At 44.4% G+C, this 20,170-nt stretch overlaps 3 gene segments (V, D, J or C); all 3 read right to left on the bottom strand.

The window, feature by feature from the left end:
- Positions 1 to 6,024: 6,024 nt before the first annotated feature.
- LOC134405954 (Ig heavy chain V region 914-like) lies at positions 6,025 to 6,611 on the bottom strand. The segment is given in 2 exon segments: positions 6,025 to 6,419; positions 6,507 to 6,611. Coding segments are annotated over 2 exon segments (492 nt in total).
- A 1,892-nt stretch (positions 6,612 to 8,503) lies between these two features.
- Positions 8,504 to 11,724, bottom strand: LOC134405953 (immunoglobulin heavy variable 3-21-like). The segment is given in 4 exon segments: positions 8,504 to 8,666; positions 9,663 to 9,797; positions 9,941 to 10,107; positions 11,680 to 11,724. Coding segments are annotated over 4 exon segments (510 nt in total).
- Positions 11,725 to 12,393: 669 nt separating this feature from the next.
- Positions 12,394 to 13,398, bottom strand: LOC134406505 (Ig heavy chain V region 3-like). The segment is given in 3 exon segments: positions 12,394 to 12,441; positions 12,907 to 13,211; positions 13,300 to 13,398. Coding segments are annotated over 3 exon segments (399 nt in total).
- Positions 13,399 to 20,170: the final 6,772 nt, after the last annotated feature.

The following is a 20,170-nucleotide window of genomic DNA, read 5'->3' as shown; positions in this document are numbered from 1 at the left end:
ATCTCTGATCTTTCTGAAAATGGTATAATATGGGAAAAGGCAGGTGACCTCCTGGCTATCGACGACGTCATTTAATTGACCTGCAAACTTCCATGAGTGGGCAGTCACAAGCGTGCTATAAATCACTCAATAAGAGAAGGGCCTGGACACACACCCACAAGAAGGGATGAGAATTGTCTCATTCAAATGACTTATATCGACTTCCTCTGAATTTGTTATTTAAATATGACTACCACCATCTAGAAGTTATCCCATTTTCCCACCACCTTGAACGAGTTTTAGTATTATGGGAGAGGGGGAAAATGTCTCCCTCTCCACATTCTACGCACTATGCAATGGGGGAAGAGGGTCTCTTGAGTAGTCAAACTGTCAAAGGACAAATATATGGTTTGTTCTCAAGCAAACTGCTCCGGAAACCACCGACTTCATTTTGAAAACCACGAAACCCCATGCTCTGGTGCCCCTTTTATTTTCCCCAATGCCAATGGAAATGTCTGATCTTTATGGCCTTACTGCCCCCTTGTGAGAATCAGGTGAATGGAAACTGTCAGTAGAGATGCCCACATCACTCCTCGGAGAAGGATTTGGGGGGCTTATTTGCATTCACCTCAAAATACAGACGCCTGAATTATTCTTCAGCAAGATCTGAAAGTGGAGGCAGAAGAAAATTGGCAATTAATCTCTTGTACTATAATTGCTGCATTACATTACATAGAGGAAAAAGAAAAAAAGCCACTGTGTCTGAATGGGGGGCATTGCAATGTTTGGGAGGTGTCTCACCACTTACCAGTGAGGAGAAGGATATGACCCCCCCATCCCTGGTGACACGTTGGGTCACTTCTTGGGTCCCAGCCCCATCCTTGCTATTGGTGTAGCTCCATTAGTTTGCATCACAGTTTTAAAAAAGCTGAAGAGAGATTTTTCCCTCCCTCCCTCAGACTTCCTTGGATTGACTTGAAAAAGTTGTTTACATCATCTTTTTAATTAATAAAAATAACCAAATAATTTCTTATTTGACATGCAACATTTTTATGAGCACACGCATGAAGGAGTGTAAGTTTTTTCTTCTTCTAGTTCTCTACTTCTAGATAGATTGGTGAAAATGGCTGATTTGATTTGGTTCATTTTTGATAACTTCTCAAAATCCTCCCAGTTTATCGTAAACTGTGGCCTCATCTATACCAAGCAGGACATTCCACTATAAAAGCAGTATGAAAGCAGTATATAAAGGGCGGGAGACACACTACTGCTTTATAGCAGCATTGAAGTGCACTGACAACTGTTGGGGCCCATTGACACATACTATATACTGCTTTCATACCATTATATTCTGCTTGGTGTGGCTCCTGTCTTTTATATGCCCCTTTCATACCACTTTCATAGTGCAATATCCTGCATGGTGTAGATGAGGCCAGTTTAGAAAGAACTTGGGAGTATAATTATTAATAGAACTATTATTTAATGTTTGTGTGGGGTGGGGAAAAAAACAGACAAAACTGACAGATTTGTCCATATGTACTTACCAGTAAAAAGAGTAATGATTTCCCAGATTTAAATTTCAGTATGGAAATTATTAGCACTGTCCTCATTTTGGAGTAACTCTACAGCAGTTAATATAAGAAGATAACAAGAGCCATGCTGGATCATAGCAAGGACCATCTAATCCAGCATGCTATTCACATATTTATTTATTTATTTAATTACATTTATGTACCGCCCCACAGCCGAAGCTCTCTGGGCGGTTTACAACAATTAAAAATAGTAAACATTAAAAGTATACAAAAATTTTAAAAACATAAAAACCGTTTAAAACAACACTATCCATTTAAAACAACAATTCTGGGGTCCATTAAAAACAAACTTAACGTTGTTAAATGCTGTTAAAATGCCTGGGAGAAGAGAAAAGTCTTGACCTGGCACCGAAAAGATAACAACGTTGGCCAACCAGCTGTTGACCAGCAGCCCGCATACATAGCACCCCTCTGACCATGTTCCCCAGCAACTGGTGTAGACAGGATTACTGCCTGTGATATTGGAGGTAGCATAGAGCCACCAGGATAACCTTCAATAGCTCCTCCTCCATGAAATAGTCCAATCTTAGTTTATCTTATCTCTGTAAATGGATCTTACACCCTGGTGGTGTCCATTGACTTTCCTAATTCATTTTGGAAAGTGGGAAAAAAGAATCATCATGTGGATGAGTCTTGAATGGAAAACCCTACTGTTCAAATTATCTGACATGAGTCCTCAGGAAATGTCCCTGGGAGAAACAAGAGTTTGTGATTGCAGTAAGAAGAGAGACAGAGGAGAGCTGAGAGTATAGGAGGTGGTGTCAACTGACCCTGGAGCAGAAGCAGTGGTTCTCTGGACAGCTAATCTCTGACCCTGCTGAAGGCATGTCAGGTTGCTTCCAGTGGGTTCTGATTCCAATGGATTCTGTAGACATCGGAAGTCTCCAGAGCAATCTCATCCAAAGGGAACCAGACTTTTTAGTGCTTGCCCATACCACTTTGTTTTAAGTGAAGTGGGACTTAACATAGTTACAGGATTTTGATTGAACATAATATTGTTTCAGTCAAGGAAAGCATTGAAGTAAATATTGATGTGATATCCACTAAAACCAGATCAACAAGAGTGTTGGACCAGATATGCTTTACTCCCACAACAGGCATGCCTGCCGTGGGGAGGTTGTTGTGTATGGGGGTGGGGAGATGAGACATGGAGGTGCACTATTGGTAGCCTCCGCATCACAGCACTGAGGAGGGGAGGGTATTTGGTAGGGGTGTGCACGGACCCCCCGCTTCGCTTCACTTCCAGATCTGCCATTTTTGGATCGGGCCGCTTCGCCCCGCCCCCGCTCCGCCCATTTCCGCTCCGCTCCGAGCTCCGGATCCGGATCGGAGCTCCGTTTCCCCCCCATAGGGTTGCATTGAAAGCTAAAAAAGTAAACAACTTTTTTTCTGTTCAAGTTAGAAACCTCAAACTCGGCACCATGAAAGCTTATCCACGTGTCCACACGCATGCCAAGTTTCAAGGCAATCCCATCATCCCCTGATTTTTGGGGAATTTTTGAAAATCAGGCACCCCATTCACACCCCTTGGGATAGCTCTGTCAATTTGCATGTTAGAAACCTCAAACTCGGCACCATGACAGCTTATCCATGTGTCCACATGGATGCCCACACTCAAAGCAGTCCCATCATCCCCTGATTTTTGGGGAATTTATGAAAATCCAACACCCCTTTCCATTAGGGGTGTGCACAGACCCCCCACTCCGCTTCACTTTAAGATCCGCCATTTTTGGATCGGCCCGCTCCGCCCCGCCCCCACTCCGCCTGTGCCCACTCCGCTCCGCTCGGAGCTCCGGATCCGGATCAGAGCTCCGGTCCCCCCCCATAGGGGGGGGTTACCGGGCCCTGCCGCCATCGCTGCCCATGCGGCGACGGCGGCAAAGCCCGGTAAGGAGGAGGGTGGCCTTACCTGCCTCCGTCCGTGGTCCATCGCCGTCTTCAATTGAGCCCGTGGTTCCACCAGGAAGTCTGGGCCGCAACTGCTGGAACTACGGGCTCAATTGGAGACGCTGACGGACCGCGGACGGAGGCAGATAAGGGAGAGGAGGGCGGGGGGGTTACCGGGGTGCCACTTACCTTTCCGGCGGAGCTCCAGATCGAGGCGAAGGATCCGCCTTCACCTCGATCCTCTTCGCCACGCTCCGCCGGCCCCCCAATCCTCTTCGCCTCCGCCTTAAGGGCAGGCGAAGCCCCCCGCTCCGCTACTGCTTCTCCGGTCCGATTAGAAGCGGAGCACATCCCTACTTTCCATAGCTCTGTCAATTTTGCACGTTAAAAAAAAAACTCAAACTCACCACCATGAAAGCTTATCCAGGGATACATACGCACGCCAAGTTTCAAGGCAGTCCCATCATCCCCTGTTTTTTGGCGGGGCTTAAACCTGCAAAATTTGGAACTTCCAAAACTCCAAGTGAGCGCAGGAAGGACTTCTCCCCTGAGTCAAAGCCACACACACACAACATCCCTGCGAGGTGGGCAGGGGAGGAGGGAGGGAAGGCAGGCAGGCAGGCAGCTGGCATTTCTGGGGGCATAAGGAAGTGAGCCAAGGATAAGCCAGTAATGCATATAAAATGGAATAAATAAATAAATAAACAAAGGAGGGGTGGAATTAAAAGCAGCAGTGTTGCTGAATAAACAACAAGAAGAACTTTTAAAAAAAGGCTATATCTGTCTTTTACCAGTAATAGGGGGACGTGCCCGGGGGAGATGGAAGCAGCTGGCAGTTCAGCTCATGAAAGCCATTGCTTCACCAACAGCTCTGAGAAGTAAACACTCACTTCAACTCATAATAGGCATTGCTCCACCACTAAGAGAAGTAGAACGCTCACTTCGACTCATGATAGGCATTGCTCCACCGGGTTACTCTCTTTGGAAGACTCTGATGGCCTTCCAGTACAGGAGCGAGTGGGGGCACGTCCACAATGAGATGCTCTAGGGGAGCTCATCCCCTTGCACCACATCTTTTCAGTTGTTCCCCAAAGTTAAGGTGGGTAGCAGTGCTGTGTTTCTATCTTTTATTATTGGCTTAGTATATGATTTTAGGTTGTGTTTGTGCATTTGGTGGGGCTACTGTGTTAAAAAACACTGGGAAAAGTCCATTCAGATGAAGAAAGAGAAGTTTCCCAGAATCCCAAGTTACCCGTTTTGCCTATGCCCTCCTCCAACTTTGGGATCATCATGACCGGGAGCTGACTCTGCCCCTCAGCCCTTTGAAAAAGGTATTTTTCCAGCCGATTTTTTTAAAAATTCTAGCGTGCGACCTGCACCACGCAGAGAGGTGAGAGTAGTCTCAAAATGACCCCCATCCACGACTCTCTGTGCACAAGAATTTTCAGAACGATAGCTTCAAAAACAACCCAGTTATCCGCGATTATTTCCCGCAATGCAATCCTATGGGCGAAATGTTTTCAAGATGGCGATCGGAGCGCTCCGCCTGAAATAGGAGTTCCGAAAAATGGCCGCTTCTCTTCGCCTTTCTTCTAGGGGTCTGCGGTCCGCTTCTACTCCGCCTCTGGGTAAGGCGGAGCAGGCCAATTCGCTACTGCTTCTACGCTCCTAATCGGAGCGGAGCACATGCCTAGTATTTGGTGACTTTTTAGCTGCTCTCTTCCCTCCTTTCCTCCTCTTCAAAGTGCATCTCCCTCCTTCCCTCCCAATAATAATAATAATAATAATAATAATAATAATAATAATAGTTACCCGCCTCTCCTTCTAGGCAGGGTGGGCTTGCTGGTCATTCTTTTCAGGGCTGAGTAGGGATTTTTTGCACATAATCTATTTGTCTTGGTTTTTTGGAGTGTGTGTGTGTTTGTTGTTCTTGTTATTATTCTTGTTTTACCTTCTTCACACTGCAATATAGGCTGGGAGTAATCATTAGGTCGATCTGATTCACCGTTTAACTATTTTGGTCACATTTGCTTGGTAGGCAGGCATGTGCTGGCTTTTATTTATTTATTTATTTATTTATTTCATTTATATAACACTCCATAGCCAAAGCTCTCTGGGTGGTTTACAAATCTTGAGTGGGATTAGGGTTAGTGAGCATTCAGAGGCACCGTTGCTGTGGTGGGTTATGCTTGAGGCTCCCAACTAGGTGTTTTGCTGCCCCAGGTGACAAGATACTGGCTACCTTTGAGGCCAAACCTCCTCACCCACTCAGAGTTTTGTGGCATAAGGGGGGGGGGATACACAGGAAGGACTCCTGACTCCCAAAAGGGCAAGTCTGGTAGCTGGCGAACATTCAGGTACTACTTTACAGGCTCTCAATGTTTCACCTGATTCCAACGACAGCATGATGCCAGTTTAGAGAGGATGTCTGCTTAGGCTTACACCCTTAGCAGATCTTTCAATACAATGTGGCCCTGTTTAATTTCACATCTGTGTCTCGCTTTGTGGTTTCCCACCCTCTAACTGCCTGAAATATTGTTTTCCCTTTATGTTTCATTGTTTCTTTTCATTCAAACTCTTGCATTTCAGCCAGCTTGAAGACATGCATGAGCAATGGGAGTTTTTGCCAGGCTTCCGATTCACTTCCCCTCACTGTGTATCTTGCACAGTAATACATCGCTGTGTCTTCAGGTTTCAGATTGTTCATTTGCAAATACAGCAGGCTGTTTGTATTGTCCCTGGAGATGGTGAAGCGCCCTTTCACCTTGTCAGGATAATATTGTGTGCCTCCATTGTTTATATATGCCACCCATTCCAAGCCTTTTCCAGATGCTTGTGTCACCCAGTGCATGCCATAGCTGCTGAAGGTGAACCCGGAGGCCCGACAGGTGAGGCGGAGGGACTCTCCTGGCCTTTTGACATCCCCTCCAGACTCCACCAGCTGGACCTGTGATTGCACACCTGGAACAAAAGACATTTTCAAGAGACATGCTGCATGTTGACTCCCAGAATATGTAATTTCTCAGTATTGGATAAGAAGAAATGTACCTGTGAAGACTGCTAAAAAGAAAACAAATTGAAGCCAAAATATCATTTTCCTTTCTGTTGGTTTGAGACAAAACACTTGAAATGTATTCACAGACATGCAGGGCCTGTGCCTGAGGGTGTAGCTGCATCAGGGAGAGTGAAGGGCTGATTTAAAGAGGAAGCCGCCTCTGAATTTGCATGCAGTTGAAGATAAATGAAGAGCGTGCAGACAGTGCAATTTTTAGGCAATGCTGAATGAGGACTGACCACAGCAATGGGACAGAAATGTGCAAAGAGGAAAGTGGATTTCCCTTTAAACATGATAAAATACACCTGCTCAGCCACGGGGCAAGTGAAAATTGCTTTTGTAATTTCCTTTTAACTTTAACATAATAAGATGGCAACTATGTAGCAGGGAAGTTGGATTTTACTTTAACAATGTGAAAATACTGCCATTGGGTAGGGAAAAACTGTGTGTGTAATTTCCTTTTAACTTTAATAGCAATTTACATTTGAATATGAAGACAAGGTTATTAGACCGTGGACAGAAATGGTTTAATAAGGAAAATTTATTCATTTATTACATTTATATTCCACCTTTTTTTCTCGTCAACGTGGAACTCAGTGTAGTGAAATTAAAGTCCATTGATGGACATAACATGTATCTTGACCCTTAGTGGTCGTGTCAGACCCTTTATGTTCCTGCAGCACACTGCCTGGAGAGTAAGCCTCATAGAACTGAAAAGGGTGCTCTTGGTGGGGGATCGGATCTTTCTCCCTTTGTGGCAGGATGGCATTTTACCCTCTTCTCCCTCGAATAGCTGGGGAAGTCCTTCCTTGGCAAGTTCTTAGCACAATGGCGGTATTGCCCACTCCCAATTTCATGCCATTAAGGACTAATTCTGGTTTATCTCTGATCTTTCTGGAAATGGTATGAGGAGGGTAAAGAAAGGAGACATCCTGCTATTGCTGACGTCATTTAATCAACCTCCAAACTTCCATGAGTGGGCAATCACAAGCATGCTATAAATCACTCAATAAGAGAAGTGCCTGGACAGACACATACAAGAAGGGATGAGAATTGCGTCCTTAAAATTACTTATATTGACTTCCTCTGAATTTGTTATTTAAATATGACTACCAGCATCTAGAAGTTACCCCATCTTCCCCCCACCTTGAATCTTGCCAAATTTGCTCCCAGTTTTATTGGAAATAAAGACCTAATCACCCAGCCTACAGAATAGCATGTGTAAATTTTCCTTCATATCTCTGACCAACAAGATCCAGTGCATTGCTTGACAGAAAGGCAAGAATCTGGTCATGCTGAGCATGCTGAGAACCTTGAAAAAAAATGAAAACCCAGGAAATTTGCCTACATGGCAAAACTAAATGTAAATATTAAAATCTTTGAGGTAAAAATCTATTGGGTAGACAAATGATTAAAAAACTAACAAATTCTTTAATTTTGCTGTTCTGAATCTCCTTGCAATCAGCTTCATGGCATGATTGAATTTTAGTATTATGGAAGAGGGGAAAATGTCTCCCTCTCCACATTCTATGCACTATGTATAATTTTGTACACCTCTTACACTCCCCTCCTAGAATGTATAGTGTAGACTATGGGCTAAGTCTGGAGACTGCTAAAAAATACGACCCACAAACATCCATGAGTGGCCGGCCAAAACCATGTTATAAAACACTAATTTAAAGAACCTCACAGTTTCAGCACTTGTCATGGAACTGACGTAGGTCTACCTGTCTGATTACTGTAAAAAGATCTAACAGTATGGCGGTGATCAGAAAAATGAAATTTAATTTGAGATGAATAGGCATGGATGATTCACTAATAGAAAATTCAACAGTTGAGGTCATGTGAGATGAGTATTCAGCAGCTTTGTGGTGAGAAACACCAGTTCATGGATGGAAAAAAGCAGGATGCCCATGAAATCTAAAAAAAATGGGTTTATTGGATTGTGGGGCCATAATATTGTTCTCCTTCATCTCTTCTTACCTTTCATTCAAGCTGTTGCATTTGAGTGAACTTGGAGAACTGCCAAGGAGGGTTTTTGTCTGCTTTCCGATTCACTTTCTCTCACTGTGCTTCTTGCACAGTAATACACAGCCACGTCTTCAGGATTCAAGCTATTCATTTGTAAATACAGCAGGTTGTTTGGATCATCCCTGGGGCATCACTTTATCAGTCCACTGGCTAGCACTTTGCATCTGCACACCCTCCAGCAAAGAAATACATGCCCAACACCTTGTGGGCTGGTGGTGGAATAGTCATGTACGAGAAAGAAGCATCCAGGCATCAGTATTTTTTTTTTTGCAAGTCTTGGAAGTCTGTATTTGCATCACTGTGTATTCAACGATATTTCTGGTGCTCTACATGGGTTTCAACTCAATCCCTACTGTTTTGTCTTTAACTGCTATTTGCAGGCAGGTATAACACATCTCCCAATATTGAGATGTGTGAAGACTACAACATTCACATCTTCTGAAGATTTAAAAAAAATGTGGGAGAAAATGAAGCTGACAGTCTCATTTCTCTTGAGTCGGAAGGACGCCTGAAACATAATATTACCAATCTGACACATTTAAAACTCAGCTTTGGAACTGCTGACACTATTCTGATCCTGGGTTGACTTTCTGAATATGGGAATTTGGGTTTCATACCACAACACTAGTTATAGGCCTCTGCTTTTACAGATTACTAAAATGTAAACCTGTGAAGCAAAATCTAACTGAATCAGAAGCTTTCGGATCAATAGGAGTTTGGGTCCAGACAAAGGTGACCATATGAAAAGGAGGACAGGGCTCCTGTATCTTTAACAGTTGTACTGAAAAGGGAATTTCAGCAGGTGCCATTTGTATATATGGAGAACCTAGTGAAATTCCCCCTTCATCGCAACAGTTAAAGCTGCAGGAGCTATACTAGAGTGACCAGATTTAAAAGAGGGTAGGGCACCTGCAGCTTTAACTGTTATGATGAAGAGGGAATTTCATCAAGTCCTCCATATATACAAAGGACACCTGCTGAAATTCCCTTTTCTATGCAACTGTTAAAGATACAGGAGCCCTGTCCTCATTTCATATGGTCACCCTAGGAGTCTAGACTGTTGTTCTCCTCCCACAGCCCTCCTTCTATATCTATCTATCATCTATCTGTCTATATACAGCAGGCTGTTTGTATTGTCCCTGGAGATGGTGAAACACCTTTTCACCTTGTCAGAATAATATTGTCTATCAACACTAGAGCTTATCGCTGCAACCCATTCCAAGCCTCTTCCAGATGCTTGTCTCACCCAGGCCTTAGCTAGATCTAAGGTTTATCCTGGGATCATCCCAGGGTCATCCCTGCCTGCTCCCAGGATATCTGTGTGTCATTTACATGAACAGGGATGACCCCGGGATGATCACAGGATAAACCTTCGGTCTAGCCAAGGCCCCGGTGTATTTCATAGCTGCTGAAGGTGAACCCGGAGGGTTGACAGGTGAGGCGGAGGGGCTCTCTGGGCCTTTTGACTTCTCCTCCAGACTCAACCAACTGGACGTTCGATTGGACACCTGTAACAAAAGATATTGTGAAGAATCTGCTGCATGTTATAAATGTGCCATTTCTCTAAAGTCAGATAAATTACCTTTCAAGACTGCTAAAAAGAAAAAAGCATTGAAGCTGAAACATTACTTTTCCTCCTTCTGTAGTATTGAGAGGGCTTGACTGTAATTTCTTTTCACATATACAGAACCTGTACCTTTGGGTGTAGATATATCAGTGTCGACCTACTTTAAAGAGGAAGGTGTCTTTGAATTTACATTCAATAACAGATAAAAAGGCAGCATTTGCATAGTGTACATTTTAGAAGATGGTGAACATGTTCTGTGTAGAGCTATTGGAAATACATAACTGAACAGGTGGATTTTGCTTTGAAATTTGTGAAAATGAATTAAAGCAGCTGAAGAACTGAAGATATTCTTTGTGGAAATTCACTTTAGAGTTTCATGATAAATATAGATTTACACCCATCTGACTATTTTATGTTTGAAATCTTCCATTATCTGAAATGGTTTTTGAACACTTTTAAATATTTGGGGAAGCGTGATCTCCTCTCTCTCTCTCTCTCTCTCTCTCTCTCTCTCTCTCTCTCTCTCTCTCTCTCTCATTATTTGAGGTACCTTTACGAGCAGAAATGTAATGTGACGGATTGATCTTAAAGGTTGAGGTAAAAATAACTACACACACATATATCCCCCTTTTTAAATCCCCATGTTGGGGGGCTTGGGGAGCAAACAACTGGGGGTGGAAATTTTAATCCTTACCCCTGTGTATGGTGGACCCAATCCAGATTGGTTCCTTACACACTTATTCTTGAGTAAAAGCAAAGTGAAGGACATTTACATGGTATGTAATGAATGCAACATGTATTTTGATACTTAGTGGCCATCTAAACCAGCCGTTTATTCCTGAATAATATCAAGGTCATCCCTACTGGGCCACATGACATTCACCTACTCCTGCAGTGATCTCAAGTCCACCTCTCAGTTTTTCTGAATATCGCTGACTAGTTTTGTAGCGGCTTTTCTCCATGTCTTGCTACAATCCCGAAGTCCCTGGTTGATGTGGGGGGCCCTTCGTGAGTTCGTGGCTTGGAGAACAGTCAATCCAGTCTCAGAGGAGTGTGCATGGACTTCGCCATGCTTCATCACTGTGTGTCTATTTTTTTATATATACAAACATATTGATGTGCAAGAGTGAATTTTTGACACAATACCTCCCCCCTGTGTTGTTGCATGTTTGCGCTTGTGCGCATTGTGGAGAAGTTATTAAAAAACAATTCCATGCCCAGTACCCATCTGTCTAGTCCTACCCACTTCTGCTGATTGATATCAGAAATGCTGTCATGGGGCACACATCCTCCAATGATTAGCTCTCCTTTACTTGCAGGAAAATTCTGTCGTGTTTGCCCAGTGAGGAACGATCGCGAAAGCAGGAAATCTCACAATCCTCCCTCCTCCATCATGAAAGGGCTGTAGGTGTAGATGAGCCCACAGTCTCATGGTGTTCACTGAGTCATACCTACTACAAACCATGGCCTATAAGGCATTGCAAGCACACCATCCTCAGGTGTAGCCAGAAGAAAAGAGGCCTGAGGAGCGGAGGGGGTGGCTTTACACCCATCGCTCTTCCCCTCACATCAGCATTATGTCTGGTCACTGGCCAGACCACATACTCCTCCATGCTCCAGCACAGGAAAGACTCCCAACACCTGTGGGTTGCTGATGGGAAGTGAGAGAAAGAAGCAAACTTCAGAGATCCTGTCATCCAGGAAATAGGTTTTCCTCAGGTCAGAAACGTGGGTTTGATCCCTGTGAACTCAGCCATGTTTCCGGTGCTCAATAGGAGTTGCAACTCCATTCCTAATTCACCTTTATTTACATTGCTGGAACGTACAGCAAAGTCTTCCAAATTCTGAGAATAGCTCTACTCATTGAATGTGGTCAGTTTGGTTAAAATTATATTCATGCACATATTTCTTCATGAACATGATGGAAAGAACTTAAGATTTTCTTTTTAAAAAACAAATGTGGGAGAAATCCATCTTCTCAAGTTAGGAAAGCACCTAAACATAATGGTACAAATTTACCAGATATATAATTCTGCTTGGAAATTGCTACCAATATTCTGAACTTGGGTTTCACAGAGGGCTCCTTCAGATGGCAGGGATGGGGAATTATTTCCTTACTGTAGCTCTGCTTCCTGCTTCTCCTCTGCATTTGCAATGAGTTGATATTACATGATGAAGAGAGTTGCCACCACATGGCCCTTACAGTTCAATAGGAAGATCACCCTCTAGTGGGCCTCTTATACTGCAACTTCACCTGCACATGAAAGAAATCCCAACAAATCTCACCATATTTCAGAAGAGTCAGGTTTTCTGTGGCTAAATTTATCATGCTAAAACTGGAAAATGGAGGCATGCAGGAGACTGTATTCATTGTCATTATGGCCCATGAACTTCCATGATGGCCAGTCACAACCGTGCTGTAAAACACTCATTTAAAGAAGATCATAACTCAGCAATTGTCATGGAATTGTGGTAGGTCTAAGTGACTTATTACTGTAATAACAGCATGGTGGGAATCAAAAAATAATAATTTGAGATGAATAGGCATGGAAAATTCAACTGATGAGGTCATGTGAGATGAGTATTCCGCAGATTTGGGGTGAGAAATGCCAGTTCATAGATGGAAAAAACAGGACACCCATGAAATCCCAAGGTTTGGGAGCTATAGGATTGTGGGACCAGAATATAGTTCTCCTCCACCTCTTTCTTCCTTTCATTCAAGCTGTTGCATTTGAATGAACTTGGAGAACGGCCAGGGAGGGTTTTTGTCTGGTTTCCGGTTCACTTTCTCTCACTGTGTCTCTTGCACAGTAATACACAGCCGTATCTTCAGGTTTCAAGCTATTCATTTGAAGATACAGCAGGCTGTTTGGATCATCCCTGGAGGTGGTAAATCGTCCTTTCACTTTATCAGAGATGTAAATGCTAGTTGAATGTATGCGGGTCAACCATTCCAAGCCTTTTCCTGGAGCTTGTCTCACCCAGACCATCCAGTAGCTGCTGAAGGTGAACCCGGAGGCTTTGCAGGACAGGCGAAGAGAATCTCCAGGCCTTTTGACATCCCCTCCAGACTCTACCAGCTGTATCTCTGATTGGACACCTGGAAAAAAAGAAATTTTAAAATAAACATTCTTCAAATTAATCCCTAGAATAGGCCACTTTTTGATGTTTGAAAGGCAAAAACAGACCTCTGAAGACTGCTAAAAAGAAAACATATTGAAGCCAAAATATCATTTTCCGTTCTGTTGATTTGACAATGATTGACTGAAGAAGTGTTGATGAACAAATAGGACCTGTGTCTGTGGGTGTAGTTGGTTCAGGGAGAAGGTTGGGTTGATATAAAGAGGAAGCTGTCTTTGAATTTACATACACTTCAGGATAAAAGTGCTGCATGCCCATAGGAAACATTTTGGAAGGTGGTGAGCAAGTGCTGTCCATATCAATTGAAAATACAATAACAGAACAGATGGATTTTGCTTTTAAAATTGTGAACATAAATTAAAAAAGGTAAAGAATCATTGGAACTGTTTGTGGGATTTCCTTTTAGGGTTTCATTATTAATATAGATCTACTTACATCTAAACTAGTTTAAATTGGGATTTTATTTATCAGTTATTTATATCTATCTTTCTATCTATCTATTTCCTGGTTACATTTAAGGGGAGAACACTAATATGAGAGCTTGGTTCCTAAAGGTTGAGCAAAAAATGTTTTTTTTTTTTAATTCCCCCCTCCCATTAAATCCTTTCCCTGGAAGTTCACACACATGAATGATTACTTTTCCTTTCCTTAATAAGCCTGTATCTTTTCAATGGGTTTTACTCAAAGGTAAGCCTGCATCTGATTTTACTATGACTGGAGTGCAAATGCAGTTGAAATCATTGGGATTTACTCTTGGGTAAGGGAACCAGCAGATCTGTAGTTTATGAACTTGAAGATACACAGCTTTGCATGATCAATGGAAAGGAAAAGTAATCCTTTGTACTTGTGAACTTCCAGAAAAGCATTTAAGGGGGGAATTAAAAACATCCTAAAAAATCAAGGGATAGACCAAGCTCATTTAAACTTGGCATACTTAAAACTCTACTTAAGTGTTATCACTGTGCCAATTTTGATCTCTTTAGCTTTCAAACTTACTCAGATGTAAGCATTTTGATTACCTTGGAGCCCAAGAGGGGACCTGACCACCTTCACAAAAGAAATGAGTTTAAATAATTGTTCATCTGCCCACCCTTTCAAAGGAGAAAAACAAACCTTCACTCCTCCATCCTTGTAGAACTTCCCCATGGGGTGGGGAGGGAGATTCCAGGTGAAAAGATACATGAGCTGAAAGAGCGCAACAACGTACAGATGTGAAAGTGTCCAGCACTCAACTCGCTGAAGAAACAGAGGGGAAACCGCAGATAAAAGCTAGAATAAAAAAAGCAATTGTGATGGAGCCCTGGGTCTACAAGGGCCAGTGAGCTTCATGATAAAAAATATAGGAATCTGGGCACAGGACAGCAAATTGAAGATCGGGGTTGGGGCGTGGAATTGCACACAATTTGACCACATAGGAAACCTAAATATAATGATCTCTTGGATTTCACAGGACAGCAATGCAGGAGGGGGGTGGGTGTCTCTTGTGTAGTCAAACTGTCAAGGGACAAGTATAGTATTCGTTATCAAGAAAACTGCTCTGGAAACAACACAACCAGAAAGCACCATGCTCTGGTGGCCCTTTTATTTTCCCCAATGCCAATGGAAGTTTCTGATCTTTATGACCATGCTGCCCCCTTGTGAGAATCAGGAGAATGGAAACTATGAGGAGAGATGCCCACATCACTTTTGTAGACATCCTTGGAGAAAGATTTTGGGGGCTTATTTACATTCACCTCAAAATACAGACTCACGAATTATACTTCAGCAAGCTCTGAAACTGGAGGTAGAGGGAAATTGACAACTACAGTGTTGTAATGTAATTGCTGGATAACATTACATAGGTGCAAAAAAAAGGTACTGTAGTTGGTTGGGGGGACATTCCAAGGGCTGAGATGAGACTCAACACTTGCCAGCCAGGAGAACGGGATGCCCCCACCCCTGGTGACACATTGGGTCACTGCTAGGTATGTGCAGGCATATTGAGCAGGTTTAGGCTTGGTGAGCATTCAGAGGCACCATTGTGGTGATGGGTAATGCCTGAGGCTCCCAGCTAGGTGTTTTGTAGCCCCAGCTGGTGAGAGAAGGGCTATCTTTGAGGCCAACCTTCCACACCCACCTAGACCTTTGCAGCATGAGAGGGGTGTGTGACACCGGAAGGCCTCCCTACCCCCAAAGGGGCAAGCCTGAGAGAGGGCAAACTTTCAGGCACCACTTTACAGGCTGTGAACATCTCGACTGAATCAAACAACTACATAATGCTGGTTTAGAAAAGATGGCAGCTTAGGCTTACACCCGTTGCAGATCTTTCAATAAAATGTGTCCCTGTTTAATTCCACATCTGTGTCTCACCTCGTGATTTCCTGCCCACTATCTGCCCACAATATAGCTTTCTTTCTGTTGTTGTTGTTGTTGTTTGTTTCCTTTCATTCAAACTCTTGCATTTGAGTCAGCTGAGAGAGATGCTTTTAGCAATGAGAGTTTTTGCCAAGCTTCTGATTCACTTCCCTTCATTGTGCGTCTTGCACAGTAATACACTGCTGTGTCTTCCAGATTCAAGTTGTTCATGTGCAAATGCATCAGGCTTTTTGAATCCTCCCTGGAGGGGGTAAATCGTCCCTTCACTTTATCTGAGATGTAAATGTAAGTTGAGCGTATGTATGCCAACCATTCCACACCTTTTCCAGGAGCTTGTCTGATCCAATTCATGCCATAGTTGCTATAGGTGAACCCAGAGGCCTGACAGGTGAGGCGGAGGGACTCTCCGGGCCTTTTGACATCCCCTCCAGACTCCACCAGCTGGACCTCTGATTGCACACCTGGAACAAAAGACATTTTCAAGAGACATGCTGCATGTTATGCCCTGAAATATTCCGTTTCTCAGTACTTGAAAAGACAACAAAAATACCTCTGAAGACTGTTAAAAAGAAAACACATTGAAGCCAAAATATCATTTTTCCCTTCTGTTGCTTTGTAAATGATTGACTGAAAAGTGTTCACAGACAAATAGGACCTGAGTCTGTGGGTGTAGATGGGTCTGGGAAAAGGTTGGGTTGATTTAAAGAGGAAGCTGTATTTGAATTTACATACACATCTGGATAAAAGAGCAGCATGTGCATTGTACACAGTTTGAAGGATGGTGAGCAAGTGGTAGTCATAGCTGTTGAGAGAACGTATCAGAACAGGTGGATTTGCTTTGAAATATGTGAAGATAAATGAAAGCGGTTAAAGACTAAAAGGAACATCTTTGGGGATATCCTTTTACGTTTTCATGATAAATCTAGACACCCAACTAGAAACATCAGGGCCTGCCCCAATTGGACTCTTCTCTCCCCTACTGGGCTAACTGACCTCTTGACCCTGTGGGAAGATGAAAGAGCAAGGGAGACAGGAGCAGGCAGAGGCAACATCAGGGCCTCCTCCAATTGGACTCCCCTCCTTCTGGAGCAGGACAATCCCATCGGCCCTGTTGCCGGTCTTCTTAATTTTTCTCCCCCCATGCCTCTCTCTTTTCTCTCCTCCCTCTCTGACTTTTTAAGGGCAGGACACTAATGTGAGGATTTGTTCGTAAAGGTTGATATAAAAAAATAGCTTTTTTTTTTTAATAGTCTCTCCAGGAGTTGAGACTTTGGGCTCATCTACACCAAGCAGGGTATTCCACTATGATAGGGTGACCATATGAAAAGGAGGACAGGGCTCCTGTATCTTTAACAGTTGCATAGAAAAGGGAATTTCGGCAGGTGTCATTTGTATATATGGGGAACCTGGTGAAATCCCCTCTTCGTCACAGCAGTTAAAGCTGCAGGAGTTATGCTAGAGTGACCAGACTTAAAAGAGGGCAGGGCACCTGCAACTTTAACTGTTGTGATGAAGAGGAAATTTCACTTGGTTCTCCATATATACAAATGACACCCACTGAAATTTCCTTTTCAATACAACTGTTAAAGATACAGGAGACCTGTCCTCCTTTTCATATGGCCACCCTACACTATGAAAGCAGTATGAAAGTAGTATACAAAAGGCAGGAGCCACACTACTGCTTTATAGTGGTACTGGAATGCACTGACAACTGTTGGGGCCCATTGACACATACTATGTACCACTTTTATACCACTTTCATGGTGTTACATCCTGCTTGGTGTAGATGGGCCCTTTGTTCTTCTATTTCTTTTTTTAATCCCAATGCACTGGGGTGGGTGGGAAGGAGGAGGTTTAGGAAGCAAAAGGTTGGGGTGGAAGGTTTAATCCTTTCCTGTGTGTCTGGTGGACCCAGTCCAAATTGGTACCTCACAGAAATGCTCTTCAGTAAAAACAAACTGAGGGCCAGCTATGTGCTTTGTATGAGTTTGAAATTTACTTTGACTCTCAGTCCCATTGCATTCCTTCAGGATTAGCCAGATTCCAGCTGGACATCAGGAAAAACTTCCTGACTGTTAGAGCAGTACGACAATGGAATCAGTTGCCTGGTGAGGTTGTGGGCTCTCCCACACTAGAGGCCTTCAAGAGGCAGCTGGACAACCATCTGTCAGGGATGCTTTAGGGTGGATTCCTGCATTGAGCAGGGGGTTGGACTCGATGGCCTTGTAGGCCCCTTCCAACTCTGCTATTCTATGATTCTATGATTCTATGATTACTCCTAGGTAAGTGGATATAGGATTGCAGCCTTAAGTTGCCACCATGTACAGATGGGCATTAATGTAAGTGACACCCCCAACTCACACGCATCAGGCAATCTCCATATTAATCCTGCAGCAAACATTTCTGATGTCACCCATCTCTACTTGCCAGGCTTGGTTTAAAGAAGATGTGTTTCATTTATGATATGCAGTCATATTTTCCCCAATGCCAAGGGTGTTGCCCTCAGTCCCATGGAGTTCCTTGAGGATTATTTCTAGGTAAGTGGATATAGGATTGCAGCCTTGAGTTGCCACCATGTACAGATGGACTTTAAGGTAAGTGACACCCCCAACTCACACGCATCAGGCAATCTCCATATTAATCCTGCAGCAAAAGATTCTGATGTCAGCCATTTGTACTTGCCAGGCCCGGTTTTAAGAAGACATGTTTCAGTTATAATATGTGGTCATATAAGAACATAAGAATATAAGAAGGACAATGCTGGATCAGACAAAAGGTCCATCTACTCCAGCACTGTGTTCACACTGTGGCCAATGAGCTGTTGACCAGGGACCCACAAACATGACATGGTGCAACAGCACCCTCCCAACCATATCCCATGCAACTGGCGTTTCTAGGCTTACTGCCTCTGATACTGGAGGTAGCACATAGCCATCAGGACTAGTAGCCTTCTCCTCCCAGAATTTTCCACACACACCTTATCACGCAACTTTGCCTGCACATGGCAAGAAATCCTGACAAATCCCAACTTCTTTCAGAAGAGTCGGGTTCTCTGCGGCTTAATTTATAATGCTGAAACTGGAAAAAGGATCAGGAGACACACAGGAGGCCGATGGCGTCATCAATACAACCCACAAACATCCGTGAGTGGCCAGTCATGACCGTTTGGGGGCCCATTAGGAATTTCTTGCTCATAATCTATTTGTCTCATATATGAGATTTTTTCCCCCCTACTTCATGCTGCAAATCAGGCTCAGAGTAATAATTAGGTTGGTCTAGTTCACTGTTTAACTATTTCGGAAACATTTGGCCTGCAGGCAGGTATGTACATGCATATTGGGTGAGTTTAGCATTGGTGAGAATTCAGAGACACCATTGTGATGATGGCTAATGTTGGAGGCTCCCAACTGGGAGTTTTGCTGACCCTGCTGGCAAGAGAAGGGCTACCTTTGAGGCCAACCTTCCCAGCGCCAGGGAAAGCTGGTAATAGGCCCGGGCCAGATGGGAAAAGTAGGCCCCATTTCAAACTGCTCATTAAGTATTTTTAATCAGTTCTAAATACATATTGCTCTCAGCCCCATTCATGTGCTTTTGTTTCATCTCTGCTGGAGATGGCAGGTGAAGAAGAAACCTTGGCTTTTGGGCTATCTCAAAATGGAGTCAGTACTGCTCACTCTCAGGAGAGCTACTTTGTAACAAATCTTTACCAAAGGGTCCCCCTTTGCCTCTACCAGGGGCCTTGCTAGACCTGCCGGCTTACGCCGGCAGAGAGGCGGTGGCCGAGGCGCGCTGAAGTTAGTGCGCCTCCCCCAGGCTACCACACGCACGACGCGCAGGGACGTCGCGTCCCTGCGGCGTCCGCCATTTTTTAAATTTATTTTAAAGGGACTGGGTGCGGCCCGAAGACTCCGGAGAGGTAAGTGGTTTTTTTTTGGTTTTTTTTACGGGGGGGGGGGGGGGGGCGAAGGATGGTGGGGGGGGTGGCAGGGGGAATGGCACGGGGGGGAGAGCGGGTGCGATCGCGCTGCGCGCCGTGCGCTACGCGCGGCGCTGGCAATGCCTGGCATGGGGCGGCATTGCCCGCGCGGCGCGATAGCACCTGCCCTCCCCCCCGTGCCACCCCCCCTGCCACCCCCCCCACCATCCTTCGCCCCCCCGCCGATGGGCACAGCGGTCCGCAGCTTTTCGCGGCTCCTCGCGAGTAAGCGAGGAGCCGCGAAAAGCCGCGGAAGTCCCTAGACATTCCCCAGCTCCGGCCTGAGGCCGGAGCTCGGGAAAAGGCGCGCCATAAGCGACTTCGCTTATGGCGGGTAAGACCAGGCCTCAGCGCGGCCTGTCTGCGGATTCCCCTGTACGTCATCTGGACGCACAGCAGGGAAGCCGGGTCAGAATGCGCGCTAAGGCCTCGTCTAGAAAGGCCCCAGGAGGACTCGGAGTAGGCCCCCTCAAAATCGTAGGCCCATGCCAACTGGCCTCACTGCCCCCCCATCCAGCCCTGAACCTTCCTCACTCACCCATAGTTTTGCGGCAGAAGGCAGGAGGTGACACCAGAAGGCCTAAATA

This window comes from Elgaria multicarinata, chromosome 11, assembly GCF_023053635.1.
Source record: "Elgaria multicarinata webbii isolate HBS135686 ecotype San Diego chromosome 11, rElgMul1.1.pri, whole genome shotgun sequence".
Lineage (NCBI taxonomy): Eukaryota > Metazoa > Chordata > Lepidosauria > Squamata > Anguidae > Elgaria > Elgaria multicarinata.
The sequence above is the reverse complement of the archived record's forward strand: the minus strand, read 5'-3'. Positions and strand labels throughout refer to the sequence as shown.